Source organism: Urocampus carinirostris, chromosome 14 (genome assembly GCF_059441175.1).
Source record: "Urocampus carinirostris isolate Australia breed hairy pipefish chromosome 14, RoL_Ucar_1.0, whole genome shotgun sequence".
Taxonomy (NCBI): Eukaryota; Metazoa; Chordata; class Actinopteri; order Syngnathiformes; family Syngnathidae; genus Urocampus; species Urocampus carinirostris.
The window spans coordinates 3,041,606-3,061,352 of NC_142362.1; the positions used below are offsets into that span (position 1 = coordinate 3,041,606).

Here is a 19,747-nt window from a genome sequence, read left to right on the forward strand (position 1 = left end):
TGTGTATTTTTATCAATTTTCTTTATTGCATTTGTGGGTTTTTTTGCAAATTAAGAATATATATTCACATAAAAGTCCACACTGTAATATTCAACATTGTGTCACTTGTGTGTCAAGCCAAAGAACAAACAATAAATTCAAGAAAACGAAATACTGATGCACAATTCAAGTTTAAATAATAAAAAATGACACCCCAAAAAATTCAAGCTGCAGCTGTAGAACAGCAACAACCGGCCAATAAATACATATACGATAGATCGGAGCGAGATTTTTACAAGTACAAAACATGACGGTGTACGGAAATAGCATTTTTATCAGGCTCCTCTATTTTTATAGGCCTGGTAAGATGAATGATAGAGCATAATACTGAGAAACGAAGCAAAATATTTGGCGTTTGATCCAGCCCACCTGAGAACACACAGTGAGGAAAATAAGAATATGAACACCCTGCTATTTTGCTATTTCTCCCACTTAGAAATCATGAGGGGTCTGAAATGCTCATCGTAGGTGCATGTCCACTGTCAGAGAGATAAACTAAAAAGAAAAATCCAGAAATCAGAATGCATGATTTTTTTAACGATTTATTTGTGTGATACAGCTGAAAATAAGTATTTGAACACCTGTGTATCATCTAGAATTCTGACCCTGAAAGACCTGTTCGTCCGCCCATTAGAAGTCCACCTGCACTCCATGTATCATCCTGAATGAGAAGTATCCGTTTGAGGTCGGTAGCTGCATGAAGACACCCCATACAATCAGGAATACTTGAACTTGTAACATGGTGAAGACCAAAGAGCTGTCCAAAGGCATTGTGCACCTCCACAAGACTGGAAAGGGCTACAAAGCAATTGCCAAGCAGCTTGGTGAAAAAAGGTCCACTGTTGAAACAATTATTCAGGGATCAGAATGGAGATTTTCATTTTCAGCTGAAATAGCCAGGGTCCAGGAATAAAGCAGGGCGGAGCCCCCCCCTACCCCCACCCCCCAACAATGCGGCCAATTTTTCTAACGGCCGCCAGGGTGCGCCAGAGCAATAAAGGAAAGAGTGAGACAGTCGGATTTTGAATTTGTTTGCTACGCAAGAGAAAAAGTGAAAAAGTCGGAATGCCTTTGGGGTTCAAAAACAGCGGGGATCCGCGGAAAATTCTGATCCCTGATTATTAGAAAATGGAAGAAACTAAACATGACTCTCTATCGGAGTGGAGCCCTATGCAACATATCACCTGGTGGGATCTCAATGATTCTAAGAAAGGTGAGGAATCAGCCCGGAATTACACGACAGGAGTTGGTCAATGATCTGAAAAGAGCTGGGACCACCGTTTCCAAGGTTACTGTAGGGAATACACCAAGAATTCATGATTTGAAATAATGCATGGCACGAAAGGTTCCCCTGATTAAACCAGCACATGTCAAGACCCGTCTTAAGTTTGCATACAACCATTTAAATGATACAAAGGAGTCATGAAAGTTATGTGGTCAGATGAGACCAAAATAGAACCTTTTGGTCATAATTCCACTAAGTGTGTTTGGAGAAAGAAGAATGAAGAGTACAATCCAAAGACCACCATCCCTACTGTGTAGCATGGAGGTGGTAGCATCATGCTTTAGGGGTGTTTTTCTGCACATGGGACAGGACGAGCGCACTGCATTAAAGAGAGGATGCCTGGGGCCGTGTATTGTGAGATTTTGGGGAACAACCTCCTTCCCTCAGTCAAAGCATTGAAGTTGGACCGTGGCTGGGTCTTCCAACACGACAACGACCCGATGCACACGACCAGGAATACCAAGGAATGGCTCCGTAAGAAGCATATCAAGGTTCTAGCATGGCCCAGCCAATTCCCAGACCTAAACCCAATCGAAAATCTTTGGAGGGAGCTCAAACTCCGTGACTGATCTAGAGATTTAAGATGGGTCGTGGTTGGGTCTTCCAACACAACAACGATCTGATGCACACAACCAGAAATACCAAGGAGTGACTCCGTAAGAAGCATATCAAGGTTCTAGCGTCGCCCAACCAGTTCCCAGCCCTAAACCCAATCAAAAATCTTTGGAGGGAGCTCAAACTCAGTGTTTCTCAGTGACAGCCCAGAAACCCGACTGCTCTAGAGAAGATCCGTGTGGAGGAGTGGCCTCGGTAATGGCAAACAAAGGCGACTGTAACAAATATTAACAATCATTTTCCCAGGTTTTATTTGCAGCGATATCACACAAGTAAATTGTTAAAAAAAATGCTGCATTGTGATTCCTGGATTTTTCTTTTTAGTTTATCTCTCTCACAGTGGACATGCACCTATGATGAACATTTCAGCTCCCTCCATGATTTCTAAGTGGGAGAAATCGCACAATAGCAGGGTGTTCAAATACTTATTTTCTTCACTGTCAAGTCTGGACGCCCTGTGTACACGTTTTCTTCTATCCCTTGTATTTTGTGGATATTCTAATGACGTTTTACGGTAATTTGTTACCCGATGGTTACTTTCAACGCGCTACTTTTGGGTGTCAGTAATCGGTAAATGCAGTAACTGTAACCCCGCGGCTAATAACCGTATCCCTGGTGATAACCGTCCTGATAGCCGTGCTGGTGATAGCCGTAGCCGCCGTATTCGTCCTCTGGGCAGCGCATCCCCAGTGACTGCTGGATGGCCATTTCCTGCCGGCGCAGCTGCATGGAGTCCACCAAATCGTAGATGATGGCCATGGACCACATCGGCGACGGGTACCAGGACTTGACGTTGCCGTCCTTGCCCACCAACAGCATGGAAAAGTATTCCGGGCTGATTTGGAAGTAGTTCCTCATGTCCTTGACCAAGGTCGCCGACAGGCCTTCGCGGTCAACGGTCGAGCTTCCTGGAACGGGATCGCAAGAGTTAGCTGCTATGGGTTTTCCACAGCTAACTGATAAATTAGAGGGTCGTTCCTGTCTCTTCTATGAAATGATTCAATGCCATAACATACTAGTATGTTTTCAGAAGCAGTGTTCCCTGTCATTTTCCTTACGGGTGTGAGCGTTCACACAAAGTCGGTGAGCAACACTTGAAACAACAGTGAGCAACGGCAATCGCAAGTGTGGCAAGATAATTCATTATCAAACATGTCCAAAACTTGACATCAAGTTACATTTTGCTGAGTTTCCGGCAATGCAAAATTATTTTTCTCTTTTGAATGAATTGACTCATGTACGATTGCAAAGCTTGTACGGCTTACAAACGTCGTTTGTTTTTACAACAATTCTTTCACAAGATTTCCATTACTGTATTTTCCGCACTATAGGGCGCACCCCCAAAAAATAGTTTTGGGTCCTATATCTTCCATAGATAAGGCGCACCGGATTATAAGGCGCTACAATGGGAACGTAGACAAAACAGTCAGATGATTCAGTCCAACTGATTACACCCTTAACATTCCCAAAGCTTGCAAAGAAGCAAATACGTGTCGTAGACACGTGCGGATGCGGTGTCCGTACGATGTCACTCAAATGCGTCGTTTCAAATATCATTCGGAAGGTTAAAGTCTTGGGATTCAAGAAATGCCAACCATTCCTTAGTTTCTATTTTCTTTTTCGCTCGCAACTTTACTGTGCATATGACAATAAACACTTGGAATTGAGTTGAATTCACTCAACTCATCACAGCAACATCAAGATCGTTCTAAAACAAGATACCGGGAAAATATAAAGCCGCATAACTCACCTATGTTCTCACGTTCAATAATGATACGCAACCATGGTCTTCTTACAACCGTGAGTGAAGTAAATCCAGGAGAGTAAAATATCTACAGATACAGACTAATGAAACATGTTTCTTAATGGCGTAGTTTAGCAAGCTTGCTATTGAGTCATCTTTTTTGGCCAATTGCAGGGTTTGTTTTGGCCCTCTAACCAATCCGAGGCTCTGAATAACTTCAGCCAATAGCGATCGAATTCACGAATGATTGACACATCTTTTTCGGCCAATTGCAGGGTTTGTTTCGACCCTCTAGCCTATCCGAGGCTCCGAATAACTTCAGCCAATAGCGATCAATTTGACTGATGATTGACACATTGGTTAGCCAATGAAACGCCGGTATATAAATCCCAGCATACACCGCGGACTACTCCACGTTCGGGGGAAAATCGAGTCGGCGGCTGTTGCGTAAGTTGTGAGACCTTGCGAATTTAATATTGAGCCATATATTAGGCGCACTGTATTATAAGGCGCATGGTCAGCTTTTGAAAAAAAATAAGACTTTTAGGTGCGCCTTATAGTGCGGAAAATACGGTACTTTTATTCCTGGTATCTTTTGTCGCATAATACTAACATTTTGGGGGGCTTATTGAGTCGGTTGCACGATACACAACTGTATCTAATTACATTTTTTAGTGGAAGTACAATGTTGGCAACAAGATTGACTTGATAGAATTGGAAATTATTTGAATGCAACACAAACTTTTTCCTCTTTTTAGCTGTTTTTTTTCTCCTTTTTTTAAAAATTCCTTTTTAAAAAAATCTTATCGTGTTTATTTTTTCCGAGCTGTTACTTTTTTCTTTTTGTTCTCTATTTACTTGTTTTCCTTTGTTTCTTTCTTTCTTTTTGTCTGGCTTTTTTTCTGAATGTTTCCTTCTTTTTTCTCTTCTTTTTGTTTCTTGTTTTCTCAGCTTTTCACTACTTTTTGATTTGGGTATTTTTTTCTTTTTTTGTTCTATTCCCCCCCTTTAAGTCATTTTGTGCATAATGTTACATACTATTTGGTCATATAGGGATGAACTACGGTATTTTTCGCACTATAGGGCGCACCCAAAAGCCTTAATTTTTTTCAAAAGCTGACCATGCGCCTTATAATACAGTGCGCCTTATATTATGGATCAATATTAAGTCGCAAAGTCTTGCAACTAAGGCAAGCAGCCGCCGACTCGATTTTCCCCCGAAGGCGAAGTCGTCCGCGGTGTATGATGGAATTTATTTACCTGTGTTTCATTGGCTAACCAATGTGTCAATCATCAGTTAAATCGATCAATATTGGCTAAAGTTATTCGGAGCCTCGGATAGGCTAGAGGGCCGAAACAAACCCTGCAATTGGCCGAAAAAGATGACTCAATAGCAAGCTTGCTAAACAACGCCATTAAGAAACATGTTTCATTAGTCTGTATCTGTAGATATTTTACTCTCCTGGATTTACTTCACTCACGGTTGTAAGAAGACCATTGTTGCGTATCATTATTGAACGTGAGAACTTAGGTGAGCTACGTGGCTTTATATTTTCCCGGTATCTTGTTTTAGAACCATCTTGATGTTGCTGTGATGAGTTGAGTGAATTCAACTCAATTCCAAGTGTTTATTGTCATATGCACAGTAAAGTTGCGAGCGAAAAAGAAAATAGAAACTAAGGAATGGTTGGCATTTCTTGAATCCCAAGACTTTAACCTTCCGAATGATATTTGGAACGATGCATTTGAGTGACATCGTACGGACACCGCATCCGCACGTGTCTACGACACGTATTTGCTTCTTTGCAAGCTTTGGGAATGTTAAGGGGGTAATAAGTTGGACTGAACCATCTGACTGTTTTGTCCACGTTCCCATTGTAGCGCCTTATAATCCGGTGCGCCTTATGTATGTCAAAAATAGGACCAAAAACGATTTTTTTCGGGGTGCGCCCTATAACCCGGTGCGCCCTATAGTGCGGAAAATACGGTACATTGCATATTACCGTATTCTTATTGCAATATGTATTCTGTGTAGCACTATTTAGTAATTCTATATAACATGCTACAGTGGGTATTAGTACGTCACATTGGGTATTTGTATATTGTATTCCTTTTGCTTTATTATTGTATTGTTCTCAGCGAAGGGATGCTGCTGGAAATGTGAATTTCCCCGCGGGGATGAATAAAGTATCTATCTAGAAAAACAACAAGCCCTACGGATTGCCGATACCTGGTATTGGTACTCGCCTATCCCTACCTTTACAACATTCATCAAAAAAAGATTATATTTCGAAAGAGGACAAAGCGGTCTCACCATTAAAAGGATAAAGTTCCAAAACTCCGCCCATATCCGTCAGTTCTGTCCCAACCAGTTTTAGAATAGAGATGTGCCTTAAACCTGCAAAACACATAAAATCCCACAGTTTATGATCAGATCCTACTAAAGCACAGGTGTCAAACAGGCGGCCCGCGGGCCGGATCAGGCCCGCTAAGGGATTGAATCCGGCCCGCAAGACAACACTCAGAGAAGCGCAAGAGGAAAACAAGATGCAGGTTGAAATATGTCAACTTAATGCTGCTAAAGCCAGGTGCCTCGCACAAAGACACTCTACTTGTATTTATTTCTCTCTCTCTCTTTTCCACCCTTTTCTCCCACTCTGTCTCTGTCTCTTTCACTCTGTGTCTCTCTTTTTCCTCTTCCTTTGTTGCTCTTTGTCTCTTTCTCTCTCTGTGTCTTTTAACCTCTTTTGCTCTAACATCCTTTTTTCCCTTTCTCTCTTTTCTCTTTCTCTCTTCCTACCCTTCGCGCGTTCTTTTCTCGTTTCTCTCAGTCTTTCTATTTCTCTTTGGATTTCTTTCTTCCTCTCCCTTTCTTTTGCCCCTCTCTCACGACTTTTTATCTCTTTTGTTTCTCACGCTCTCTCCTCTCTCTTTTTCTTTCTTTGTCCCACCTTCTCTCATTTCCCCTCCCTTTCTCTTATTTCTTTATCTTTTTCTTTCTCTTTAATCTACTAGTCCGGCCCCCGACAGAATGTATGTTCTATCGTGTGGCCCCTGGGTTCAAATGAGTTTGACACCCCTGTACTAGAGCGTAGCAGCATTTTTAGGTACAGTGCCTTGCAAAAGTGTTCACCCCCCCCCAAGAACCTTTTGACATATTGCCATATTTCAGGCTTCAAACGAAATATATTTTCCAGTAATAAACAACATGTGAGACACAATCGTGAAAAGAAACCACATTTTTCCAACATTTTACGTCGTGCTTACAAATAGTGTTGCAAAAATATTGGCCCCCATTGAGTTAATACTCCGTACAACTCCCTTTTGCTGCGATCACTGCCACAAATCTTTTTGGGTACGTCTATGAAACAAATATTTGCCCATTCTTCCTTACAAAACAGCTCAAGTTCCTTAAGGTTTCAGATCTTTCCTCAAACACTCTATGGGATTAAGCTCTGGACTTGGACACTCTAAAACTTTTATATTATTATATTATTAGTGTTAAACCATTCCATTGCAGATTTTTCTTTATGTCTAGGGTTGTTGTCCTGTTCGAAGGTAAACCTGCACCCCATCCTTAGATCTCTAGCAGACTCCAACAGATTTCTTGACAGAATCCGCCTATATAGTCCATGTTGAAGAAAAGCAGCCCCAGAGCATGATGCTGCCATCACCATGTTTGACAGTGGGGATGGTGTTTTCAGGGTGATGTGCAGTGTTACTCTCATGCCCAATGCAACACTTTGCATTTAGCCCTAAAAGTTCAATTTTGGTCTCATCTGACCAGAGAACCATTGTTTCCCATGTGGCTTCTTGCAAACTTCATGCGGGTTTTTTTTTATGGTATTCTTTTAAAAATGGCTTGCTTTCTTCCTGCCAATCTTCCATAAAAGGCAGATTTATGCACTATAAGTTCTCTTATGCAAAGATTGTCCCACCACAGCTGTGTACGCCTGCAGATCATCCAATTTGAAAATGGGCCTCTTGGTTGCTTCTCTGATTTTTTTTTCTCCTTTTTTGGACTGAGAGTTTGTGGGTACGGCCAGGTCTTAGTAGGTTTGCAGTGGTTTTATGATCTCTCTCTTTTTATATAATTGTTAGCACAGTTCTCCAGGAGATGTGTAAATGTCGTCAAACTAGTCATTTAGGCTGACATTGGATCATCAGGGAACTTCTGTAGTCAGTTGGCTGAGAGAACCGGGGGGCAATATTTTTGCAACACCTACTTTCAATTGTAAATATAATATAGAATATTGAAATTATTTGGTTCCACTATATGATTATGTTGTAGATTCTTGGAAACTATTTTCAGTTTTAAAGCTTTAAGTGTGAAGCCTGAAACGTGGTAATATGACAAGAAAATCCATAGGACAATGCCATACAAACTAATGCCAGCTGCCGTTCATCACGAGGGAAGAAATTCAATGGCAAAGTGAAGCCGCCAGAGATCAAGTGTCATCATCATTTTTAAGAAGACTTGTAAATCGTGGCAACAATTTCAAGCATTTACAGCACAACCATACAATTCATACATTTTCAAGGATTTCAAGCACCTGTAGGAACAATATGAAATAATTTGTGGGATACTTACCCAGATTGCAGGCCTGACTGCCCAGGCCATAAAGCTGCTGCTGATAGGCCCACTCCTCATCGTTGGGGGTGGAGATAATGAAAAGCCGCCGCCTCCATCGGAACCTGGGATCGACACAAATTTAGGGACTTACAGCCAATGTTCCCTGTCATTTTCCTTACGGGTCTGAGCGTTCACACAAAGTCGGTGAGCGACGCTTGAAACAACAGTGAGCAACGGCGATCCCAAGTGTGGCAACTAAGTCATTATCAAACATGTCCAAAACTTGACATTTTGCTAAGTTTCCGGCAATGCAAAATGATTTTTCTCTTTTGAATGAATTGACTCATGTACTATTGCAAAGGTTGTACGGCCTACAAACGTCGTTTCTTCTTACAATTCTTTCACAAGATATCCATTTCTTTTTATTTCCTGAAATATTTTGTCGCATAATAACATTTTTGGGGGCTTATTTCGTCGGTTGTAAGAAACAGAACTGTAATTAATTACATTTATTAGTGGAAGTACAATGTTGGCAATACGATTCTTTTTCTTCTTTTTGTCCGTGTTTTTTTTCTACTTTTTTTTTTAAATTCCTTTAAAAAAATCTCATTGTGTTTATTTTTTCCGAGCTGTTACTTTTTTCTTTCTGTTCTCTATTTACTTTTTTCCTACATTTCTTTCTTTTCTTTTTTTTCTGGCTTTTTTCTAAAATTTTTCCTTCTTTTTTTCTCTTCCTTTTGTTTTTTTTTTTTACTCGCTTTTCACTACTTTTTCATTTTGGTATTTTTTTCTTTTTTGTTCTATTCTCCCCTTTCTTTAAGTCATTTTGTGCATCATTTTACATAACATTTGGTCATGTTGGGATGAAAGAAGCAAAAACAACCCGAAGAGCCTTTTAGGACCCGAAAGAGCCGGTTCCTTTTAGTGAGCCGAGCCGAAGAAGCCGGTTCTCGACAAACTCTACTAACTTTAATCAACTTCGTTCTACTTCGACTCGACTTCAAAATACCGCATTTAGGACACAACGTCGGGGGAACCCGTGTATTTTGACCTTCATGCACTGTAACTTTGACTTAATTGGCTTCTTAATTAGCAATTTCGAGCCCTGATTTTTGTGCGCTGGCTAAATTTTCTTGTGCGCTGAGAATGGGCGAGCAGTGCGTAATTGCGCATGCGAGCAGCTTAGAGGGAACACTGCTTACGGGTGCTTTTGTTGGAATAAAAGCCCCAACCATAAATCTTAATTTCTAGAGAAATCATGAACACCGTTGTGTTGCCCATTTTTGAGGTGTAGTTAGCTATTGTGGCCCAAGAGACTAGAGGGGGAATTTGTTGCCATAATTCAATTGTTGTTAATACATTTTTGCAGGTATTGAATTTAACTGTCATTGATATCAACGCAACATACGTTGTGTTCCGCAACAGACAGCAAGTGCTATCACTGCGGCAGGTTGTATGTGTTCGGTGGTCGTAACTGGCTGTTCGCCCGACTGTGATAGGCTGGTGTATGCTGTCAGACTAGTTACTTAGTGTGAGTAGCAATTCATGTGCCTTTTTTGTATTTTTATAATCGCAAGTGTCGTTTCCACACCATATTTTACAGGCAGTTAAATAAGTTACCCTAGATGTGAAAAATACTAAAAAAAAGCTGACCTTTTTGTCTGTGGTCTGTGCAGCCCTTTGAGACTTCTTGTGATTAAGGGCTAAACAAATAAATATGACTTGACTCAATCGGCCGTTCCATTTGTGTTTGAGAGGGACCACATCTCGTTTTATTGAGAATTTGTATGTTTCATTTCCCTTTTCTTCCCATAAATATGGGTCCCAAGATCATTTGTGATAACGGGAAGGAAATTTGGAAAACAATGACAACAACGATCAAGGAATTCATTCCGAAATATAAAAATATTGTACAAGTGTCTGCCATTGAAGCAATGCTTGATGGGAACAGTAAAAAGTTATATTCCTGGCTTTTTTTTAACTAGTATATTGATCTTTGTTGGTAATAGGAATGAGTGGAGAGGTGTTGTGATAGTAGGATGTTTGGACGCGTTCTAAGGGATGGGCAGGGCACCTGTATGATGCGGCAGGGGTAAACCAGTGAAAGCTGATCCTTATTTAGGTACACAATTTCTTTATATTTTGGGTACGAATTTCTGCTAGTTTGTGGCAGTTTTAGGCTAACAGGCGAGTATTTACGGTACTTTCAAGTCTTTTTGATTTGCTGGTAATTTGGTTGAAAAGAAAATGAATATATCGTATCTCTGCTTTTAACGGTACAATCGAAAGTTCGATGAATTTGAGAAGTGGAATTATTTCCCTTAAATCTGATGAAAATAAACAGGCTATCGCACTATAACAATTAGGTAGCTAAACACTATCAATTACGGTTGAGTTCATTGCAGAGTACGAGAATATACTCATGGTGCCAGAGATCACCCCAGCAAGAACGGGATCATTTCATATCCATGCTTCAGTATTTCTACCTTGAGAGAAAGTTCTCCAAAGATCTGGGCTTGTCCTCCTTCTTGCAAACGACACCGTCCCGCTTCTGCTGCTCCATCTCTCGGATACGAGAGGAGAAGGTGTCGACGTAGTTGAACACGGCCTTCATGGCGATGGGAACTTCGTAGGATTGCTAAAAAAAATAGACAAAGGTCATTAATCAGCTGTGCTGTTCCAAATGAGCATGAATAATGACACATTAGGACGTATGCCGTTGTTCCTTAAAGCCCCAGTGTGTAATTTACCTGTGCCTAATCATCCCGGCCCACTCTATACGACTGTTTGGACACCATACTTTGTTGGGTCATTTTCATTTCCCTCTCCATGTCACTACAAATGTTGAAGTTGTATTCATACCCTATAACGGGCAGGGCATCTGTATGATGCCGCAGGGGTAAACCAGTGAAAGCTGTCGGGCCCTGCTGTTGAACAGAAGAGTGTGTTGTGTCACCCAGACCCGAGTGACATGGCCGTTTGGGCATTTGGGTTGGCCATGGTCCAATTTTTTTGGGGTGTGTTTTTTGCTACTTTTTCACTTTCTTTATTTTCTTTGTTTTTGTATGTTTGTCTTGCTGTCGGTCACCCCTCTCGAGGGATATGCCCAGGGTAGATAGATGGATAGATAGTATTCATACTGATAAATATTTCTGAAGCAGCATTGGATTTAACAAAAATTTGACCACTAGATGGCACTGTGGTCCAATGCGACCCAAAACTAGTGCTCCACTGGGCTCCAGCACCCCCCGCGACCCTACTGAGGATAAGCGGTGCAGATAATGGATGGATGGATGGATGAATAGTTTTACATAAAAGTCACATGAGAGTATAAGTCGCACCCCTTGTCAAGTAAATAAAAATAAATAAATAAATGAATAAAATGAATACTGCTACCTATACCCTAGTACTAATGTTATTGTTGGTCCAGGAAATAGTCATACATTTAACTGGTGCGTACAGATGTAGCTGATTTGTATAGGAAGCTAACCCTAACTCCCTCCATGACTTCGAATGAACAAATGCTATTAGCCAAAGCGTATGGACACAGCTGCTCAGCAACTCGAATCCCAAAACGCGAAAGAAAACCTATTCAGTCATTTGGTTGCGGTGCGGCCTTTCGCGTATCCGAAATTTTTCATTCCCGCTTTTGGGAAGCAACACCCGGAATGCCGAACGCGCAGGGTTGGGTAGGGTTACTTTAACTGGATTACTTTCTATGACTTTCGGATGACTCCAATACCAAATATGCTAATTAAAGACAAAAGAAAGTAAATATGAATAAAATGATGACTCACAACACGTGGTAAGCTTTCTCTCCTGGCTTTGATCTCCAGCAAAACTAACATAAAATGCGACAGAAACAAAATGAAAATAAATCCAAACAGCTTGTCAACATCATTTTTGCTGTTCCATGTATTCCGTTACTCCCCAAGCCTGCACAAAATTGAGTCATTTTATTCATATTTACTGTATTTTCAGCACTATAAGGCGCACCGGGTTATAGGGCGCACCTCCAAAAAATAGTTTTTGGTCCTATATTTCCCATACATAAGGCGCACCGGATTATAAGGCGCTACAATGGGTACGTGGACAAAACAGTCGGATGATTCAGTCCAACTTATTACCCCCTTAACATTCCCAAAGCTTGCAAAGAAGCAAATACGTGTCTCAGACATGTACGGAAACAGTGTCTGTACGATGTCACCAATCACTCAAATGCATCGTTCCAAATATCATTCGGAAGGTTAAAGTCTTGGGATTCAAGAAATGCCAACCATTTCTTAGTTTCCATTTTATTTTTTGCTGGCAACTGTGTGGACAGCAGAGTAAGAATTTGATTGTGCAGGGAAACGGGGTTCTTTCCTGTGCATATGACAATAAACACTTTGAAATGAATTGAATTTCAAACTAGACTCATCACAGAAACATCAAGATCGTTCTAAAACAAGATACGGAGAAAATATAAAGCTGCGCAGCTCACCTAAGTTCTCTTGCAGCCTTCACGTTCAATAATGATACGTAACCATGGTCTTCTTATAACCGTGAGTGTAGTAAATCCAGGAGAGTCAAATATTTACAAATACAGAATGGTAAAACATGTTTTCTCTATGCCGTAGTGCAACCCAACGTGCGATTCGCGTTCATCTTTTTCGGCCAATTGCAGGCTTTGTTTCGCCCCTTTAGCCTATGCGAGCCTGTAAATGATTAAAAGGATCCGCCCCCTTTACCTCCGAATAACTTTAGCCAATAGTGACTGATTCGAATGATGATTGACACATTGGTTAGGAAATGAAACGCCGGTATATAAATCCCAGCATACACCGCGGACGACTTCGCCTTCGGGGGAAAATCGAGTCGGCGGCTGCTTGCTTAGTTGCAAGACTTTGTGACTTAATATTGATCCATATATAAGGCGCACTGTATAATAAGGCGCATGGTCAGCTTTTGAAAAAAATAAAGGCTTTTAGGTGCGCCTTATAGTGCGGAAAATACGGTAGTTTCTTTTGTCTTTTATTAGCATATTTGGTATTGGAGTAACCCAAAAGTCATTGAAAGTAATCCAGTTAAAGTAACCCTACCCAACCCTGCGAACGCGGTATCCGACCGAGCCTCTCAAACCACATCCAGTCCCGGAGTGAATCGGTTGCACTCATTTTTGCAGACGCCGCTGTCTGCAGAGCCAGCGAACACTAGGTTCTTTGATAGATCTGTCCAAAAACAACTCGCTGACATTTTGCTTCTCCTGGGAAGTGTGCAAACATACGCTGACCACCTAGTAGCCGGCGAGCAAATGTTGTGAGAACTGGGAGCGTATCCGTCAAGGTGGCGTTTTGGCGTTACTGTCTAAAAACTCTTGGTTTAAAATATCTTATATGTTCAAATTGATCCAACTTGCTGGGTTATTTTGTATAAATACATCTCTGTTTGTTATTCTGTTTCTATTTTTAATAGCTTCCATCTTGGCAACATTGCCAAAATTCGGGGTTGAGAGTGGACCGAGAAATTTCTACTTGTCAGAAAGTTGTAACTACAGTGGAACCTGGGTTTTCGAACGCCTCTCAGTTCGAACGAATCGGAGTCCAACCAAAAATTTAGAGAAATTCTTGCTTCGCAGTTCGGTCAAAAAAATCGGAGTTCGAACACCGATACGCTAGGGTGCGATGCTGAGCGGCGTACGGGTGTTTTAGCCCCTTATTATGCCTCAGAAGAAAGTCAGTGCAAGCAGCAAAGTTGCTACAGGTGAAAAAAGAAAAGTAGTGCGTACAACTATTGCATTGAAGAAAGAAATAATAGCCAAATATGAAGGAGGTGTGCGAGCGCCTTCTGCTGACCACCACAAAGGTAAGACATCCTATTCATAAGATTACGATAACGCGAGCGTACGATTAGCCTGGGTTAGCTTTAAGTTTACGTTAAACATTCAGGGTGTTGGAACGGAGCCCAACATTGAGGGTGTTGGAACGAAGCCCCCTTTCCAATGAACCGCTCACCACTTGTTGTGGAGACCCGGGTGCTAAATGACTTGTAAACGACTTGATTTTTTTATTTTTACACGTTCATGTTAGCGTAATCTTTCGTACGGAAGATTACAATAACGCGAACGTACGATTAGCCTGGGTTAGCTTTATGTTTACGTTAAACATTCAAGGTAAACATTCAGGGTGTCGGAACGGATTAAAACGATTTATCGTATTTTCCGCACTATAAGGCGCACATAGAATAAGGTTTTTTTTTTTAAAAAGCTGACTGTGCGCCTTATAATCCGGTGCGCCTTATATATGGATCAATATTGAATTGCAAGGTCTCGCAACTAAGAGAAGCAGCCACCGACTCCATTTTTCGCGTAGAAGAAGAAGTGCGCTGAGCATCCTGGGAAATATTAAACGACGATTCTCTTTTATTTGTGCGTTTGTATAAAGACCCTGAAATGGCTCCTATTAAGAGACACGCTTACAACGCAAAGTTTAAACTCAAGGCGATCGGTCACGCAGTAGAACACGGAAATAGAGCAGCAACAAGTAGAAGAAGCATGAGGATAAGCTGCGCCAAGTAAGGAAGACCAAACAAAGTTTCCGTGGCAATAAAAGCGAGATGGCCACAGTTAGAGGACACACTTGAACAGTGGGTTGTTGAACAAAGAGCAGCAAGTAGAAGTGTCAGTACAATAACTATTCGAATGAAGGCAACAGCGCTGGCACGGGAACTTAACGTTAAAGAATTCAAAGGTGATCCTACTTGGTGTGTGTTTACGTTTTACATTTGACAGTTATTATGTTATTGCTTTATTGTTATTGTTTTGCACATTACAAGTGTCACTATATTGCGATAGCACTAACGTTTCATTTACCGTCACAGTATCAGACGTTTTTTTTGCGTGTTGACTAAATGAAGGAAAAGTAAAATGTTATGCCTTGCTGTTGTTCAAAGATGTGTCACGAAAATGCTTTACCTCAGAGAAAGTACCGTATTTTCCGAACTATAAGGCGCACCTAAAAGTCTTAATTTTCTTCAAAAGCTGACCATGCGCCTTATAATACAGTGCGCCTTATATATGGCTCAATATTAAATCGCAAGGTCTCGCAACTTACAACAGCCGCCGACTCGATTTTCCCTCGAACGTGGAGTAGTCCGCGGTGTATGCTGGGATTTATATACCGGCGCTTCATTGGCTAACCAATGTGTCAATCATCATTTGAATCGATCGCTATTAGCTAAAGTTATTCGGAGCCTCGGATAGGCTAGAGGGTCGAAACAAACCCTGCAATTGGCCGAAAAAGATGACTGAATAGCAAGCTTGCTAAAGTACGCCATAAAGAAACATGTTTCATTAGTCTGTATTTGTAAATATTTGACTCTCCTGGATTTACTACACTCACGGTTGTAAGAAGACCATGATTGCGTATCATTATTAAACGTGAGAACTTAGGTGAGCTATGCGGCTTTATATTTTCCCGGTATCTTGATGTTACTGTGATGAGTTGAGTGAATTCAACTCAATTCCAAGTGTTTATTGTCATATGCGCAGTAAAGTTGCGAGCGAAAAAGAAAATAGAAACTAAGGAATGGTTGGCATTTCTTGAATCCCAAGACTTTAACCTTCCGAATGATATTTGAAACGATGCATTTGAGTGACATCGTACGGACACCGCATCCGCACGTGTCTACGACACGTATTTACTTCTTTGCAAGCTTTGGGAATGTTAAGGGGGTAATAAAATGGACTGAACCATCTGACTGTTTTGTCGACATTCCCGTTGTAGCGCCTTATAAGCCGGTGCGCCTTATGTATGGAAAATATAGGACCAAAAACTATTCTTTGGGGGTGCGCCCTATAACCCGGTGCGCCCTATAGTGCGGAAAATACGGTAATAAAACAGCTTTTTATTCATTTTGGGAGTGAATGAAGATTGTGGAAAGCTTGTTTGTTATATATTAATAAAGTTTGACTGACCTATCTGACTGTTTTGTTGACATTCTATTTAGCACAGCACCATCTAATGGTTGCATAACGTAACTACATCCTCTACTGTAGCCAAGTCAAGTTAAGTCACATTTATTTATGACGCCCTTACTCACAAAAATGTCTCGAAGGACTGCACAGGATTACAATTACAAAATTACACAATGACCTGATCTTAAACCAGCATGCACTTATAGCGCCTTATAATGCGGTGCGCCTTATGTATGGAAAAAGTTTTAAAATATATCATTCGTCGAAGGTGCGCCTTATAACACGGTGCGCCTTATAGTGCGGGAAATACGGTACATTATTTTTGATGGGAAAAATGATTTCGGTGATCGAACAAATGGGTTTTCGAACAGGGTTCTGGAACGGATTATGGTCGAGAACCGAGGTTCCACTGTAGTTATTTTGTAGGATGGTCCCAATTATTTCCCTTGCAGAATTTAAATGAAGGTTGTTGTTTGTCTCCATGAAGAATGTGATGTTGGTTGTTCCAAACAGGGGAGGCGATTCCTTCCGCCCACAACCTCCTGCCCACACAGGCTGTTATTTTATTACCGTCCAGAACAGTTTCGTAACTTTCCCGAGCAGTTTCCAGCAATTTTATGTGGGCGGGTAAAACTTTGTTTTTATTTTGGAAAGCAAGTCATTGTGAGATTTACATACCTCAATTTCTTACCCCTACGTTTATTTTTTATACTTACGTGGCTGTGAGTAAGTCATTGGTCGAAGCCATTAGTGGTTGTTTTTGGAAAAATCCAGAAAACTTTTAAAACTGTCATGATTACTCATTACCTGTGCCCGTTCGTTTGGCACCAGCTGCTGCTGGTTACCCGATTGGCTCCCCTTCCTATTTAAGCTCAGTCCTTTCACTCGCTTGTTGTCAGTCCGTCAGCGAACCTCTGTTTTTACAAGGCAAGCATTTTTGACTCTGACTCCCGTTTTGTCACCTGTTTTCCACTCATCCGTTCCTGATTTTTTCCGTTTTTTGACCCCGACCACGTTTCGATCTCCCGTCCCGGATAACGACACGTTTTTTTGATCCCGACCGCGTTCTGATCTCCCGTCCCGGCTAACCTGTTTTTCCGTCTAATTACATTACGATCTCCTGCTCTGGGAGATCCACTTCAGAACACACTCCAATTTTGGAGCGGCTTGCTTCCTATGTCCAGCGAGCACCGGATCGCTGGTGTTGCCTTTCCTCTATATTTCAATAAACTTGTGAGTAATGTTACGCATCTGGGTCCTCCTTCTGTTCTGGTCCTGACAAAAACGTAGCGTTTGCATTTCTGTGCTTATTTTATTTGTATTCAGGCTTGTCAATTAGTAAGCCAAGTTTAAACGACAAAAAAAAAAAAAAAAGACAAAATTTTGTGCAGGCTTGGGGAGTAACGGAATACACGGACCAGCAAAATCGATATTGGCAAGCTGTTTGGATTTATTTTCATATTGTTTCTGTCGCATTTGATGTTCGTTTTGCGGGAGATCAAAGAGATCAAAGCCAGGAGAGAAAGCTTACCACGTGTTGTGAGTCATCATTTGATTCATATTTAGTTTCTTTTGTCTTTTATGAGCATATTTGGTATTGGAGTAATCCAAAAGTAATTGAAAGTAATCAAGTTAAAGTAACCCTACCCAACCCTGGTTTTGCCGGAGATCAAAGAGATCAAAGCCAGGAGAGAAAGCATGCCTTGTTGTGAGTCATCATTTTATTCATATTTAGTTTCTTTTGTCTTTTATTAGCATATTTGGTATTGGAGTAATCCAAAAGTAATCAAGTTAAAGTAACCCTACCCAACCCTGGTTTTGCCGGAGATCAAAGAGATCAAAGCCAGGAGAGGAAGCTTACCACGTGTTGTGAGTCATCATTTTATTTATATTTAGTTTCTTTTGTCTTTTATGAGCATATTTGGTATTGGAGTAATCCAAAAGCAATTGAAAGTAATCAAGTTAAAGTAACCCTACCCAACCCTGGTTTTGCTGGAGATCAAAGAGATCAAAGCCAGGAGAGAAAGCTTATCACGTGTTGTGAGTCATCATTGTATTCATATTTCGTGTCTTTTGTCTTTTATTAGCATATTTGGTATTGAAGTAATCCAAAAGTCATTGAAAGTAATCTAGTTAAAGTAACCCTACCCAACCCTGGCTTTGCCGGAGATCAAAGAGATCAAAGCCAGGAGAGAAAGCTTACCTTGTTGTGAGTCATCATTTTATTCCTATTTACTTTCTTTTGTCTTTGATTAGCATATTTGGTATTGGTGTAATCCAAAAGTCATTGAAAGTAATCCAGTTACCCTACCCAACCCTGGTTGTCATGCTTTGATGTGTGATTTGAAGTTTAAAGTGACTCAGATCAGTGCTTTGGTGGTCACACACTGTAATCCCGAACATCTCACCTTGACCCTCATGTCGGTGTCAGTAAGGACCATATGGAAGTCATCGTGGATCATGCTGAACTCTTTCCTCAACTCGGTGATCAGATCCTGATTGACCAGGTCCTCCTGACGAAGTCCCTTCATCGGCTTGTCATTCTCTGGAAAAGGAAAGCGGACATTTTTGGAGAGGACGAGGGAAGGCGAGTCAATATTTGAGGGGCAGTGGCAAAGTCGGTCAGGCAAACAAAGAGCTGCTTTGATTCCATGACCGCTTGGCGTGGTGGGATGTGACTTTGGAGTTGACCTAAACCACAGGTGTCAAAGAAGCCGCCCGCGGGCCAGATCTGGCGAGGCAACACTCCGAGAAGCGCAAGAGAAAAACAAGCTGCAGGTTGAAATATGTCCATTTGATGTTGCCAAAACCAGGTGCCTCGAACAAAGACACTGTACTTGGATTTCTTTCTCTCTCTCTGTCCCTCTCTCTCTCCCTCTTCCGCACCTTTTCTCCCACTCTGTGTCTCTCTTTTTCTCTTCCTTTGTTGCTCTTTGTCTCATTGTGTCTTTTTAACTTCTTTTGCTCTAACTTCATTTTTTTTCCTTTTCTCTCTTTTCACTTTCTCTCTTCCTACCTTCGCTCTTTCTTTTCTCTTTTCTCTCCTTCTGTTTTTCTATTTCTCTTTGGATTTCTTTCTTCCTCTCCCTTTCTTTCCCCCTCTCACGACTTCTCTTTTTTTTCTCAAGCTGTCTCCCTCTCTCTCTTTTCCACACCCTTTCTCCCACTCTCTGTCTCTGTCTCTTTCGCTCTCTGTGTCTCTCTTTTTCTCTTCTTTTGTTGCTCTTTGTCTCTTTCTCTCTCTGTGTCTTTTTAACTTATTTTGCTCTAACTTCCTTTTTTCCCTTTCTCTCTTTTCTCTTTCACTCTTCCTACCCTTCGCGTTTTCTTTTCTCTTTTCTCTCCTTCTGTCTTTCTATTTCTCTTTGGATTTCATTCTTCCTCTCCCTTTCTTTCCCCATCTCAAGACTTCTCTTTTTATCTCTTTTGTTTTTCACGCTCTCTCCGTCTGTCTCTCTCACTCACTCTCGGTCTCTCTCTTTTCCACACCCTTTCTCCCACTCTCTGTCTCTGTCTCTTTCGCTCTCTGTGTCTCTC

At 41.2% G+C, this 19,747-nt stretch overlaps 1 protein-coding gene across 2 annotated transcripts in view; it reads right to left on the reverse strand.

Annotated features, from left to right (window-relative positions):
- Positions 1–1,162: 1,162 nt before the first annotated feature.
- The window catches only part of ccdc80 (coiled-coil domain containing 80), a 47,390-nt gene continuing 28,805 nt past the window's right edge, over positions 1,163–19,747 (reverse strand). For both annotated transcript variants that reach the window (XM_088353272.1, XM_088353273.1), the window contains exons 8-12: positions 18,619–18,755; positions 10,743–10,894; positions 8,275–8,378; positions 5,998–6,081; positions 1,163–2,847 (exon numbers count right to left, since the gene is read on the reverse strand). In XM_088353272.1, coding sequence (XP_088209398.1) covers positions 2,537–2,847; positions 5,998–6,081; positions 8,275–8,378; positions 10,743–10,894; positions 18,619–18,755 — 788 coding nt within the window. In that variant the 3' untranslated portion in view covers positions 1,163–2,536. The remainder of the gene's footprint in view (positions 2,848–5,997; positions 6,082–8,274; positions 8,379–10,742; positions 10,895–18,618; positions 18,756–19,747) is intronic.